The sequence below is a fragment of the Gallinula chloropus genome (assembly GCF_964237585.1).
Source record: "Gallinula chloropus genome assembly, chromosome: 9".
In the NCBI taxonomy this organism is placed as follows: domain Eukaryota; kingdom Metazoa; phylum Chordata; class Aves; order Gruiformes; family Rallidae; genus Gallinula; species Gallinula chloropus.
The window spans coordinates 10831873-10845814 of record NC_140094.1 but is presented as its reverse complement, the minus strand read 5'-3'; the positions used below and the strand labels follow the sequence as shown (position 1 = coordinate 10845814).

The 13942-nt window shown below is 42.9% G+C and overlaps 1 protein-coding gene across 1 annotated transcript in view; it reads left to right on the top strand.

The window, feature by feature from the left end:
* Window positions 1-13942, top strand: part of CEMIP (cell migration inducing hyaluronidase 1) — a gene marked incomplete at both ends in the record, with an annotated part of 51359 nt that overhangs the window by 8488 nt on the left and 28929 nt on the right. The window contains 5 exons of the mRNA XM_084267959.1: window positions 702-772; window positions 1503-1598; window positions 2236-2357; window positions 4466-4607; window positions 5429-5620. Of these exons, the coding sequence (XP_084124085.1) occupies window positions 702-772; window positions 1503-1598; window positions 2236-2357; window positions 4466-4607; window positions 5429-5620 (623 nt within the window). The remainder of the gene's footprint in view (window positions 1-701; window positions 773-1502; window positions 1599-2235; window positions 2358-4465; window positions 4608-5428; window positions 5621-13942) is intronic.

The following is a 13942-nucleotide window of genomic DNA, read 5'->3' as shown; positions in this document are numbered from 1 at the left end:
GCAGTTTAGTCCTGTCTCCCTTGTTTACTCATCCATGTGGTCATTTTCCAGTGTTGCTGATACCTATTGAACCAACAATAGGTTACTCAGCCAACAACCTTCGGGCCTTAATGAACTTATTTCTGATAGAGGGTTAGATTTGAATAGAGAATCCAGCCTCATAAACCTTTATCCCTGTTCAATGTTCAAAATAAGGAAAATAGATATTCAGAGACTATCTGAGCTACTTTTATACTTCCCTTTGCCAGTCAGTCTGTCAATTAGAAATTCTCAGGGGTCATTCCAAAACCAATTGTGATATAAAATTTATTTCAGTTAAATTTATTTAAGCAGAAGTGGCGATTTCCCATTTTCCCCACATTTGTGTGCACACACACACATACATAAAAAAAAGTTTCAGGCTCCCCAAGGAGTTAGCAGTGTCCTGTGGGTCTGCCACACACAAGCCTCTTTAAACACTCATTTAAGAGAGAAACACACTTGCTATGGGAGTGCATTGAGAAGGGATTTGTCTGCAAACTTCCTGCTCTTTTGATATATTTACTGAAGGAACAGAGTGTTAAATTCTAACCGAGCTGCCTGTCACACTGCTCTGACTGATTTGAACATGATGCCTCTGAGAGAAGCAAGAACATTGGCCTATAGAAACCAAGCATCTTATACATGACATAACTTGATCACTTTTTATTTTCATTTTCCAGGCACCCATGGAGCTTTATTACTGTCAAAGGAAATCCCTCCTCTTCTGTTGAAGACCATGTTGAATATCAAGGTATTTCATGCACAAAAATGCTGGCTTGACATTACTTCTGGATGTTATTGGAGTTATGGCTGAGATTAATTTAGTCGATGGTGTTTTCACTTGACACTGCATTACATGGAAGCTGTGAGCACTTGATGGTTAGACATATTTAATGGAACGCTCTCTGCAGATTTTGCTTCTTCCCATAAATGCAGCAGTAGCAACCAAGCCAGGTATAACCTAGGTAATCCAAACCCAGAGATAAAAGGTGAGATCCTGCACCAGTGTAAAACCGCATCGCTCTGCTGAGCTCAGACACTGCCTCTCTTAGGCACGAAGCTGGGGAACAAACCCAGTTCACACCAGCTGAAAATTTAATCAGTGTACCCTCGTCACCTCAAATGCTCTTGTGAAACCATTTTCTTGCAAGCTGAAAGAGTCTGTGTCTTTTCGTGACATTTTCAAGAGCAGCTAACAACATGGCTTGCTAAAACATCAATAAAAATAGCAATGTATTACAAATCATTGGGGCTTTTTATCTTCTCTTGATTTTTAAAGATTTTTCCTCCTGATTGTCCAAGCAGTTGTAAAAGTGTCTCAAGGCTCATTCCAAGCTCAGTAAACTTTTCTGGAAGCTGTGCAGGGCTAATTCTGGATAACGTAGCCAAAATACTCAAACACACACATGGCCCATTACTTTTCAGCTCTGACTTTTATTGATTGCACTCGGTGATTTTACCAAATTTTGGGGTTTTTGCAGGTCACAAGGGGTCAGCTGTAGCCAAAGTGTTCAAACTATTCAAAGCTGAGAACGGAGAATATTTTAACGTCTCTTCAACTAGTGAGTGGGTTCAAGGTAAGAGGTCTGTGTATCATTTTACTCCATGGTAGATAGGTGACAAACAGGATGAATCATCTGTATTATTGCAATACTTTTCCATTTGGGAAGAGTGGACTTGCTGGCTGCTATTTAGGTCACTGCTAACTCAAGTAAGGAACATGCAAGTAAAGAACACACAGAGATTCTTCCCCCAATTGTCTCCAGGACAGTCTGAATACCTGGGATCCTTTTTCCTTTACTGTACTGGGTATGAAATTCCATCCCTTATGATCTAAGAGATCACACACAACCCCTTAAGTCTTTTGACTGCATAGTCATCATGTCCATGTTTCAGACTACATACAGTAACTGGTTGTAACTTGATCAGGAAAGGCAGCTAAGGAGGACACAGATCCAAAATCTATACCTATTAATAATGCTCATACTGCACACTTCAGTTATGTAGCTTTTAATAACTGTGCTCTCCCTTGGCTGGTTACACTTCACAGCGTCATTAAAAGTGGCTGACAGACTGGCAGGAGGAGGCAGGAATCAGATCATCAGTGAAGAAACTTGTGAATGATATCTGAGATCATATTATGCTTCATGCATTTTTGCTGCATTCATTAAGCTTGACTTTCAAATGACTTTTCTTGTTTGCACTTGCCTCCAGATGTAGAATGGACAGAGTGGTTTGAGAAGCCTGAAAAAGCGAGATCTAAGGACATGGAGAAGCTTTCTGACTTCAAAGCTGCTCATCCTGATAAAATCTGTAGGCAACCCATTGACATCCAGGTAGGCTGGCTTACCACTTGCCTTAGAGGGGCAAGTCTTCTTCAAATAATTGTGCCTATCGGTAATTTTTGCTCCTGAATAAAATACACAGATTGTTTTACTGTCTAATACATAATCAATAGGATCTGGTGTCCAGTCTTGTAGCTTGTATCATTCTGAGACAAGAGTTTATAGAATTCTGTCTCCTGGCATGAAAAGGAGTACAGATGGGTCATGGGCAGCACAGATGCTGTCATGAAATATGTGGTTCCCTGCTGGAAGATTAAAAGGAAAAAAAAAACCACATGAAAATTTCAAAGTTTTTAAATGGTCTTGGAATGGATGCTCCCTAAAAAATTAATCGCAAAATGTAATGAGATTGTAAAGCTACCAGCTGTAGTAGGTTGTCAAAAATATTGGTGAGCTTGCAGCCATTTCTTGAAGTCAGTTGCTTTTGCTTTGGGGAAAGAAATTTTAAATCTATTTGGGGCTAAACATTGCAATTATGCACATGCCAAGGAGAAATTATATACCTTTTTTGAGGATGCAAAAGCTTCTGTTAGGACAAAAAAAAAAAGCAAAACACAAAGGGTTGGGGGTTTTTAGCACATGTTCACCATGTACTTCAAAAATCTACCTGGTAAAAGCAGGTAGACATATGAAGAAGCATTACCTAGCACAAGACAATAAAATGCTTACATCTGTGGGAGGTTAAACCTAAGGTCCCTGCCTACTCTGAGCCTGTGGAGCTGTCACAAGAATGCAGCTATTGAAGTTCCCGGGAATGCTGACAGTATGAGTGAGAGTTTCCAGGGCTGGATGTTACAAAGAAACTCCTCTTGAACAGAAAGGAAAAAACTGCCCTATAATTTTCTGCCAGGTCTTAGCAAATCCACATTCATTTCTGCTTCCATGTACGTACATTAGAAGTGACAACTTAGTTCAAAACAGGGGTCAGATGTTTGCTGTGATACAGCCCCTTCTAGCACAGGTATTAAAAGGCAAAGAAAAGAGAGATTAATCTGTCCAAGAAACAAACCTTTTTTTCCCCTTGCATTAAATGACAGTTACTATTTTTTCCCATGTGTATTAAAAGCAAGGCAATATTTTTCAGTTTATCCTGCAGATAGACTGAGGGCAAATCCTCAGGTACTGTAATCTGGTGTTGCTCATTACTTCCATAAGGTTACGCTGATTTATAGCTGGCCTGCTCCAGCTATGCTATGTACAAGAAAATCGAAGATCAGATGATAATAACAGGCGCACAGCACAGCCAGAGGCACATTCCTTCAGCTGACAGCGCTAATCCTATACATGGCAGCGGGGTGTAGGCATTAGTGAGGAACGTCTGCGCAAGCGAGAGCATCGGGATCAGACGGTCTATTGGAAGACACCTTATCTCCCGGTGCCTTGCTAAAGTGCACGTGATATTTGGATTGCCCAACGCAATGCATCAGGTTTTTGTGAAAGGGTCAAGAGAATTGCAAGCTGTAGAGCCAGACTGTGAAATTTAACGTGACCCTGAGGGGTGACATTGCCCCAGTACAGAAGAGGCTACCTATTGCACTGCTTCATGGCATGATACAGACTCTTTCCTCAAGGCAGGTCTACAGCTTTGTTTTTTTCTTAGAGAGACTGATCCATGCAAAGAAGTAAGACCCCCCTCCCCCTCACCTCTTTCTTCTGCAAGGTTCAGACTTAGGCTAGCCACAGGCAATGAAATAGGTGCGGAGAAGAGGCTTGAAACTGTGAGTTCATTTGGGGGCAAGCATCTGTGCTCAGTGTCTTCATCTGCTCCCAAAATAATGGCAAGAGAAAAATCTAGGGCACGGAGGCAGATGTTGGTGAAGCTCAGAACACTCTGGCTAAAAAAGCACATGGTCTTAATATAGCTACAGGAGAAACACATGCACCTGGCAATTGTCTATGCAGCTTGTGGATAAAATAGCTGTCTGAGCACCAGCTGGGGTGCTGGCTGGATAGCACACATAACAGTCACCCTGCTTTGCTCTACAACTGTTGTACTGCACCCAACACAAAGCAAAAGCCTCTTCTGACAGCATGGATGTTTTGGTGAAATCTCTCCACCTCAAGGTATCACCTGGTTTATATTTCTGTTCTCATTCCAGGCAATGACGCTTGATGGAGCTAATTTAACAACTGAGGTTTTCTACAAGAGTGGCCACGATTACAGGTTTCTGTGCCACGGCAAGGACCAGACAGGCGAGGGATGCCAGAACTATAGAGTACGGTTTCTGTGTGGCAGATCTGGTATGTGCCCCATGTTTGAAAGCCTGACCAGGGAAAAAGCAGAAATACTGCCTTTCTGATGACTGGCTCTTGTTTGGTGTAAGAGGAACTTGGGTCATTTCCCAAGCAACAACTTCAGCTGGGCTATTGACATGAACACTGATAAAATGACTGGAGATTTATCTCAGGAAAAATTCATCAGCACTAACAGGGACAACAGGGTGGTGTCTCCAAACCCCAGCAAGGGTATGGGAAATACTTGGCAAGTCCCTTCCTATAAATATCTTGTCTTTTGCAAAAGTGTTTTGGGATGAGGTAGGATTGGTCAATCAGAGTGTGTGAAGACAACAGGTTTTGAAAGTAATACTTTGTTTTGCAGTTATTAATTCCAAGACTGCTGTCCCTAACCTGGTCATTAGACAGGTCATTAGGATCCTTTGGCGTGCAGCTGGCGGGAAAAGAAGGGTGGAAGACGGTTGTTTTGCTGGAAAAAACAGTCATTACACTAAAGACCACTTGGCTGCTGTAAATAACAGTGCCCAGCACCCACAAGTCCGGCTGCTAAGTGGGTGTGGTGAAAACGAGCCACCAAAAGCTACATTTAAACTTAGTCCTGGGGTTAGTGGAAAATCCACCTGCCTCAACTAAAGGAAAACACTTTCTTGTTTGCTTGCATGCTTTCCAAGCCAAAGCCAGTGAAAAGCATGTTTGGAAGAGTTAACTATTTTTTGTTGCATGAGGAAATCATCAGTTTTGGTGACATTCCAGGAAAAAGAAAAAAAGTGCAAGCATTTTCTGATAAGATTAACTAAATTCTCCACCCTTCCATTTTGGCTTCTCAGTGAAACCAAAGCTTACGGTAACCATCGACACCAATGTGAACAGCACGGTCCTGAATCTGGTGGATGATGTGAGCTCATGGAAGCCCGGAGACAGGCTGGTGGTCGCAAGCACCGACTATTCCATGTACCAGGCGGAGGAGTTCCAAGTGCTGCCATGCAGAGCCTGCACGCCCACCCAGGTCAGGGTAGCAGGTAAGGTGCTGCGTCCTGTCATGCTGGTGTTGCACTTCTCAATTCTGTCATTTGTGCTCAGGTAACTCTACTAAGAATTGTGAAGATGTGAGAGACACCTGCATTTGATGGCTAGTTTTTAGATGTTTTGGGGGAATGTGTTGTTTATGCTTGAAAGCCACCTATCTTGATTCTGGTTCCTTTCTGTCTTCCCTTTTCATACGTGATTCCATTTCCCACCCCCTCCACCCCCCCAGCACACCATTGAATGGATGCGTTTCTTTATGAGAAACAAATACCAGTTGTGTATTTGAAATGTTCAGTTTTACATAACTGCATTTGAAAGTGTGGCACTTCCTAGAAAGCAGGAGATGAGCACAGCTGAGCTGAAGAGTGAGCAAGGGCAGGAGCAGACCATGAGAGCCTGTACAGCTATGAAGTAATGTGCAGCTGGCTATCTTCCTAAGAAAGTTATATTTAACAAGAACTGCAATCTTACATTTTAGCAATCCTGTTTTGTACTACTGAAGCTACTGTTTTCTCTTCTTCTGTGTCTCTAGACAGCATTGCTTAGAGATAATGTTAATACCAAACATTTCTGGAGTCACGTGGCTGGCGAGTTGTCCTGAGCCACAGTGCTGGGGGAGCTGGAGCCCGAGTTAGTCAGAGCAGGGGCAGCAGGAACCTTTGCAGAGCCACAGCGTTTTTCTCTTGAAGGTCAAATCCAGAACAAGTAGCTTTTGATGAAAAGATGTTGCACACTAATGATTCTGAAATGACCTTCAGATACTAGGTCCAATTTTGTAGCATAACCATGATGAAGCACTATTACTAATAGAGCAGAAAAGTTAAATCCAGAGCAGTAGATTTGCATCTGTGCTCAAGTTTGTGAAATGGTCTTTTCCTTCTAGAACTAGATTTTGGCACACCGCTAAACCGAGTGTGGAAATACCACATGAACTGCCTGTTCTGTGAATAGGTCACGAACTTTTAATTGCGATACTTAACAAAATCAACAGTTATTCTAGAGTATAAAAGTACGTAACAGCTGAAGCTGTATCTCAAAGGCAGCCTCTGCCTGGTGGCAAATCACACATGTTGCATTATCTTTTGGTTAGACAGTGGCGATTGCTCCAGGCAGAGGTTTTGTCTGCGTTTACAATATGATTTTTCTGAGAAATCATGACAGTGCTTCGATCATCCAATCTACCAGGGAGTTTGCTTAGTGCTGTGAAATGAGCTACTTCACTATTATCTCTGATGCAACATCCTCTGGAAGGTACAAGTATACATCCTTTGGCAACTGCGTCCCTGCAGAGCTCTAGCCACTCTTTGTTGGATGGCCTTAGAGAGAGATGTTCATCATGCCAAGAAAAATGTTATTCACACTTTGAATGTATCATAGTCTTATGACTTAAAATGACTAGTACTTTGAGAGACAACACATGTCCAAGTTGAATATTTTTCTTGAACAGCTTTTGAGCTATTGGAAAAACTGTACCAGGCTGGTATGATACAAGTCACATCATGAAGATGATCTTGGAGGATCATCAGTAAAAATAAAGATGACGTAGGAATATTTCTCTTAGGCTTCCCATAATCTAATGGATCTGTGAAATTCATGTAATTACATTTATCTTCCACAACAACATCAATTTAAGGTAGTTGAAGGATTAATAAAGGGTTAAAAACAACAAAAAAGTTCATGTGAATTTCAAGTGAAGAAGAAGTGGAAACTCTTGTTAAAGTAATTGTGCTCTTGGTCTCCGATTACTCTTTAGCAGAATTAGGACATTCCTTTTATTACCACAAATGACATGAACACCGGGGCCAAAGTCTGCCTTATATCCAGGCAACCCCACTGACGTCAATGGGATTTCACTGATTATATAAATCAAGGCAAAATCTGGTCCAGTAATAAAAATCACATCCAACTTTCTTGTAATGAAAGCACATTCACACTAGAAAAGAAAATGATCTGCCTGATTCTGAGTTCAGTCTCGATGAAATAAAGCCTGTGCAAGGCTGACATCTGTCCTCTCTTTAAGAGCAGGGGGTCTTTGAGGTGCTCTGTGTCTGGCCATGGTGCAACTTCATCCATTACCCTGTGCCAGGACACGCAACTAGCCAGAATAAGGAGCGCTATTGAGCCTGGGTGTGGGTGCTCTCCACGCCTTCTCCTCTCCATGATGCCTGCAACTGCCTGCAGCCTGCACAGCTCTGCCTGTTCTCCCTCTGCCCTGCCACGGCAGTGGGTTTTGAGGTGTGGTCGTGGCTGGAGGAGGCAGACACCGCCAGGCTGAGATGTTAGCTCACACTGAAACCTGTCTGCGCATGGGCGTGTGTGCGTGAAGTCACTGCCCCATCATCAGGCACTGACTTTGATGGAACTTGTTGGGATCCAAACAGTTACATGTGAGCCTTCTGTTAAATGGGGCTTTATTTGTTCCGGTGGCTCATCAAACAGTGTGTGAAGGGAGAAGGGCTGACAGAGAGCAAGCACGTAAAAACAGGCAGCAGTGGGCTGGCCTCTAGATACATCAGAGGTGGGCAGCCCCACCGTGGGTACCCCCACTGTGGGCACAACCTGTGCAGTGGTGTTGCACTCTTAATTGTGTACAGAGGATGTTCATGATAAATGTCTGCCTGCCTTTTGCTATGTGAAATATGCAAAATTGCTTTGCCCCTTCCCAAAAAGGACTTCTGCACAGAAACATTTATGTACAGGATCTCAGAGGGATGTCATTTGTAATAAGTGGAACAGCCTAATTTTCCCCAGGCATTTACTTTAGCATCTGAGCACTCCAAAAGTCTGCCCTTTGAAAGACAAATGCTAAAACCATTCCTACCTGTGATGGTTTATATCCCTTTCAATCTTTATTTTTTTCTTTTCCATTTTGTTTAAAAAAATGAAAGCTAAATGTCAGGCCTGAACTACTTCTGAGTCCTTATTTAGAAAAGGCAGAAAACCTCTGCTTTGTGGACAGACAATATGGTGTGGCAGCCACTTGGCATACCAAGGTTTAATTATAATTGATGCTCTCATCGTTTAATAATATGTTAATAGAGATGGTTTAGCATATTATGCCAAATATGTCAAACTCATTAGTTAGCTCATGTCCTATTTATACATGATACTTCCTGCTGAAAGCCCATACTTACTTTACTTGCTAGAAATGGGTTGATAAGAGGCTGTTTTTTCACAGTTTAAGAGCATTAATACTAAATTCCCATTAGGTTTTAGTAGGATTCACTTGTCTAAATGTGGGCTTCTGTAAATCTCAGCACAGGAGGGCACACAGGTACTGATCTTGTGTACTCTGTTATTGGAGTAATTACACTAATGTCAAAATTGCGGGTCCCGTGATTAAGTGTGGTTTGCATGAGGACTCAGCTCTGCAGGTCCTGCTCCCAGTCAAACAGTTGCTCACTTAAATGGAATTTTTTTTCTCCACTTGTCTCCTTTGTTTAACTTTTTTTCACTTGTCGTTTTTGAGCCTAGATTATTTTCTCTGTGGGAACAGATTAAAACTGTTTGATCTTCCAACTTCACAAGGTTTGGGGAGGGACGATGGTACAGGGCAGGGGGAGGGAAGAGGAAGGAAGCAAGAAAGGAAGGAAGGGTTGTGTTGTTATGATAGAACTGGATAGTAGGAAAGATCAAGTATTTTGTCTAGTTTCCCTGGGAAACAAGTCTTATCTGCATCTCAGTTACTGTGTATGAAGTTACTAGCAATGCTGATAAGTTTCACCGTGGAACAAAAATGATGAAATGCCCTTTTGTGCTGCTATATGCTCATGATAAAGCATGAAAACACTGTTTGTGCCTGGTATAATTGCTGCAGTTATCCCACATAATGGTGAATCTAATATTACAAGCACACATATCTGAAATCCTGCTTATTGGGTTGCGAATACTATAGAGATACAGAGTTTACTGTGATCTTATTCTTGTAGAGAACTTAGAATAAAAAGATGTAAATACATAGTTGCCGAACAACTTTGGAGCCTGTGTCAGCATTCACCTCATGCTGTACGGATGGGAGAAGTTACCCCACTATTGAAATTCTGATAGTTTTAGAGATTTAGGGTGTCCTGTTCAGAAGTTGGCATTATTTTGTATGGAACTTGCCAGAAGCTCTTTTTTTTTTAATGTCAACACTAGTGCTTCAGGCTTGGGCAGGAAATATGAAATGTCTCTTTCTGACCATCTTTCAGAGCTCTTTCTTCTACCTTGCAGAGTTGAAAGAAAGATATTCAAGTTTACACAGTGGTTTGGAAGGGTTGAGTTTGAGCCTGGTTTAACTAAGGATTTGATCTGTTTGTCCACTGGACCTGCCTTATCTTCCCATAGCTGCAATAACGTTTATGTCATAATAAGGAGAGGAAAAACTGGCAGGGCAGAGGGGGAAAACCTGGCATTTACAGAAGTATGTCAGTGTATTGCTAAGTAGTTGCTGCAGAAAGAGGGCATAGGGTGGGACAGGAGTAGGCTTAGGAAAGAGTGTGACACTCTTATTGGGATAAAACACTAACAGAGACCTCTCAGTGCTACTTAAAGCCAGCATGAGCAAATGCACTGCTCTCAGTCAACATCAATTCTTCCATCTCACCTATCTGCACCAGTAAGATCATGTCATTTCAGCCTTGAAACCAAGCAGCTACAGGGGCTTCCATCCAACATAACATTTAAGCATAAAATTAATAATATCCGCATGAGCTGGACCCTCTTCACACTCCTACAATAGAACATGCATTTCTGACCTTTGTGGGACACCATGGAGGATCTTGAAGGAGAAAGGGTTGAAAGGCTATAATAAGATGAATTACCCAACAGGAGACTGTTCCCAAGAAGGCTTAGTTAGCTCTAAACTCCTTATAAAGTTTTATCCTTTCTGCTCTATGTCTTTTTACTGGAAATTTAGTTTTCCATATAAAAGTTCTGAATTCGAGGAGTGTTTATTTGTTAAGACATCAGGTTGTGCTGCATGACTCAAGTAGCTGGTCAGCTCTCCCAAACCATACTGCACTGCATTACAGGCTTGCGGCTTAGGGATGCAATACAAACCCCATCAGGATAATTCAGAATAATGAGGATTTGACAGGACGCCTGTGTGAACATTTGTTGGTTATTAAATATAAGCAATAGGGGCATTACCACCAGTGATGACAAATGTTTGGCAAACATGCTAAATCTGACAGAGGTCTGAGCTGGCATCTACAGTGTGTTTGCACTGATTTTAAAGATGCCCTGAAGGATTCACTGTCACTGGATTATATGGGTTGAACCAACAAGTTTGCGTTTAGCATCTCCTTTAAAAACTCTGGGATACATTAAAAGGCCATGAGAGAGAAGGACTTAGCCTTAGAGGGCCCAAAAGAGAATAAAAGACCCTTTAGAGGAAAACCAAAAATTCATGAGCATGTTAGCTTCACTTTATCTTCACCCAGCCCAGACCTTCAAGTGCCTGTTTCATTTCTGATGAAAAGGAGACTTAGCAGTTTGTGTCATTTGGAGCCAAGGCATTTAGGAATGCATGAGTGTACATGGGAGGGTTTTCAGAGACATCTGTGTAATTCGCCAGAGCCCAGCACCCTTCCACATCTGCAGCAGCTGAAGCAGTGTTAAAATTCCACCCTTCCTAGGTTTGATAAGGCCTGAGACCCAGGCTTTATGGCTAGGTTCAAGTATGGCAGGTTTTTCCTGGAGCTTTGTAGGGTTTGGAGAGACTGTGCTTTCAATTGCTATGTTGACATAAGCATGCCCTTGATTGGTGGATCAGCTATGTTTATCTTAATGCATACTTTCTTTTAATAATTACCCTGTCCTTACCAACAACTGGTGACTTTAATAGTCGCTGTGTTGAGTAATAAGCATGGAAATGTGCTCGTATTTTGCTGAATCAAGACTTCTACCCAGCAAGCCCACACATTAAAGTTGTTCCCTGTGAATTTACATTTTGCTAACAGGAGGCACTGGTATGACAAATAGAGTGGCAAACCAGGGCGTTTTTCCTAGTCCATTACACAGGCCTGTTGTGGGGAGATGTAATCCATGTCACTGAAAGGCTTTGTTTGGTTTAGATTATAACATGGCACAAGCCTGGCTTGCTGGTGAGGCAACATCTGTCCACGCTGGATGCAGCAAGACTGAGCCTAAAGGAGGAGATGGTGAATCAGTGACCCCCGGGTTTCTTAGCGGTTGGGCAATCGGCTTTAATGCTGAAGTAGCAGACACGTTCCTCCCACATTCAAAGCACAGTGTTGCCTTTTTTGGATCAAACCACTTTGGTGCCAGTTTCCAAACCTCTGGCTTTGCCCACAGTCAGTGCTCAGGGTCTTGGATACCGTGGCTGCTCTCTGGGAAGGCTCCATTTGCCAGCTGCAAGTAGCAGCCTAACTACAAATTTATAGCTCTGCAGAGTGAGATGCTCCGTCCCCATGACAGCTCCCTGAACTCACCACAGAACAGCCTCTTTTGTTTTCTTTCATGCCCATTACTAAACATGCCCTGGCAGCTGCCTGAAAGTGCCACATGTCTGTAAATGCACATTGTCGTGGTCCTGGTCCTGTGGGAAGTGGTCAGTGCTGGTTTCCAGCAGGTATTTCCAGCACCTGAGGGCTCCCATGCCAGGGTCTGTCTCTTGAGAGCCATTTCAGGACCACAGGCTCCCATTGCTATGGGGAACATGAATTTCTGGCTGCCTGGAAGAGGAGTTTGTCTTTCAAAATTCTATTAAAGGAGCTCTTCTTCAGAATCCACTTCTACATTGGAAAGCAATTGCTTCCCATCTCTCCTTTTATCTCCAAACAAGTCAAGTCAGCAAAAGCACAAGCTGAAAAACATGCACCCAAGAAGTTATATTTAGAAAGTGGTTAGTCCGTATTTAACATTCTTGTCAGTGCTTACACTATTTTGCATGTCTGGGCTGGTGTTAAATTAAATTAAACACATGCAAGCATGACATTTATTATTCTAGAGCTCAGCACAGGAATAACAAAACTGCCTATCTAATTTCACTGCTACAAATGCTGGAGATGTGGTTTGAAATAAGATGTCCTTATGATTATCTGAGCTGCTTCCTGCATTTCAGTAAATCAAGGAAAGGTCAGCTCTGGGGGAAACTGAAAAATAACAGCTTAAAAACAGTTTTATAATGAGAGGCTGTGTTGCTTAGCAGAGTCACTCCAGGGTCCAGTGTGGAGTAGCCTCGTGCGGAGGACACTCCCTGCAGCTCGTGTGAGTAAGGGAAGCGGAGTGGCTTTTTGGAGGGGCTGGGGCTGGTTTTGGGCACACACCTGTTGAGGGTTGCTGGCTACAGGGCAACAACACAAGGAAACCTGGGGTCCTTCTAGGAAGGCAGCTGCAAACATGGGTGAGGCGCAAACCTGTGGCCCCTTGCAGCCCCTCATCTCTGTGCCTGAGCATGGAGCTCTGAGGAGCCTCACCTTCCCACTGCAGCCACCCTGAAGGCGGAGGTGCTGAGGCAGAGGGCACATGCAGTGATGGGGACCCCATCCTGCAACACAGTAGTCTCAAGGCAAGGCGGAGCACTCACCCTTCCCAAATCCTAGTATTGCCAGCTGCAGGGGAGAGAGGGAGTGAATGGTGTTTGCTTGTCTTTGTTATAAAGTCAAAGCATTGTGTTTTTGTTAAAAACAAGACTGTTTCAATGTTAAAAATCCTCCCCTTGACTTGGCACCTCTGCTTGAGCATAAAGTGCTTTGTGGCGATAGCCAGGCTTCAAGCTTCCCATTTGTTTCTAATTATGGATTTGAACGATTCCATTGAAATTAAATACATGCAAGTGTAGCATTCCTTAAAGTTCACTGTTTACTTAAAGAGTTTATTACTTATTTTTACTGGAATAATACAGAACATAGTCAGTAAGATGAACCTTTTCCCAACTGCATTCTCTGCAGAAAGCCACGGAAGGAAGGAGGGAGTATGAATGCGTTTGAATGAAATTACAGCAAAGAGATTATTTTGCTTTCTAGACATCCACACTGCCTGGACTTCACCCCTTTCTGTTCAGGCCAGGGAAAGCTTTCCATGCTCCATGGAGCCAGGTGTTTGTGTGTGTCTGGAGGATGTTATGAGTAACTTGGTTTGGCACAGGGAGATGTGGCGTGGGGTAGGTGGAAGATCCCATCAACTCCAACTGCACCAGGGCAGAGGGAAGTGTTGGGAGCAAGCTGGAGACATGCGGGCAGATCTAAAATTGCAAGGTCTGGGAGGGCAGGCAGCAGGAGGTTTTGCAGCCCACAAACTGGATGAGGGGTTGCAATTGTCCCAAGCCACAATTTCCACAAGGATGTCTGCCCAATCCTCTCCTTGCTTTT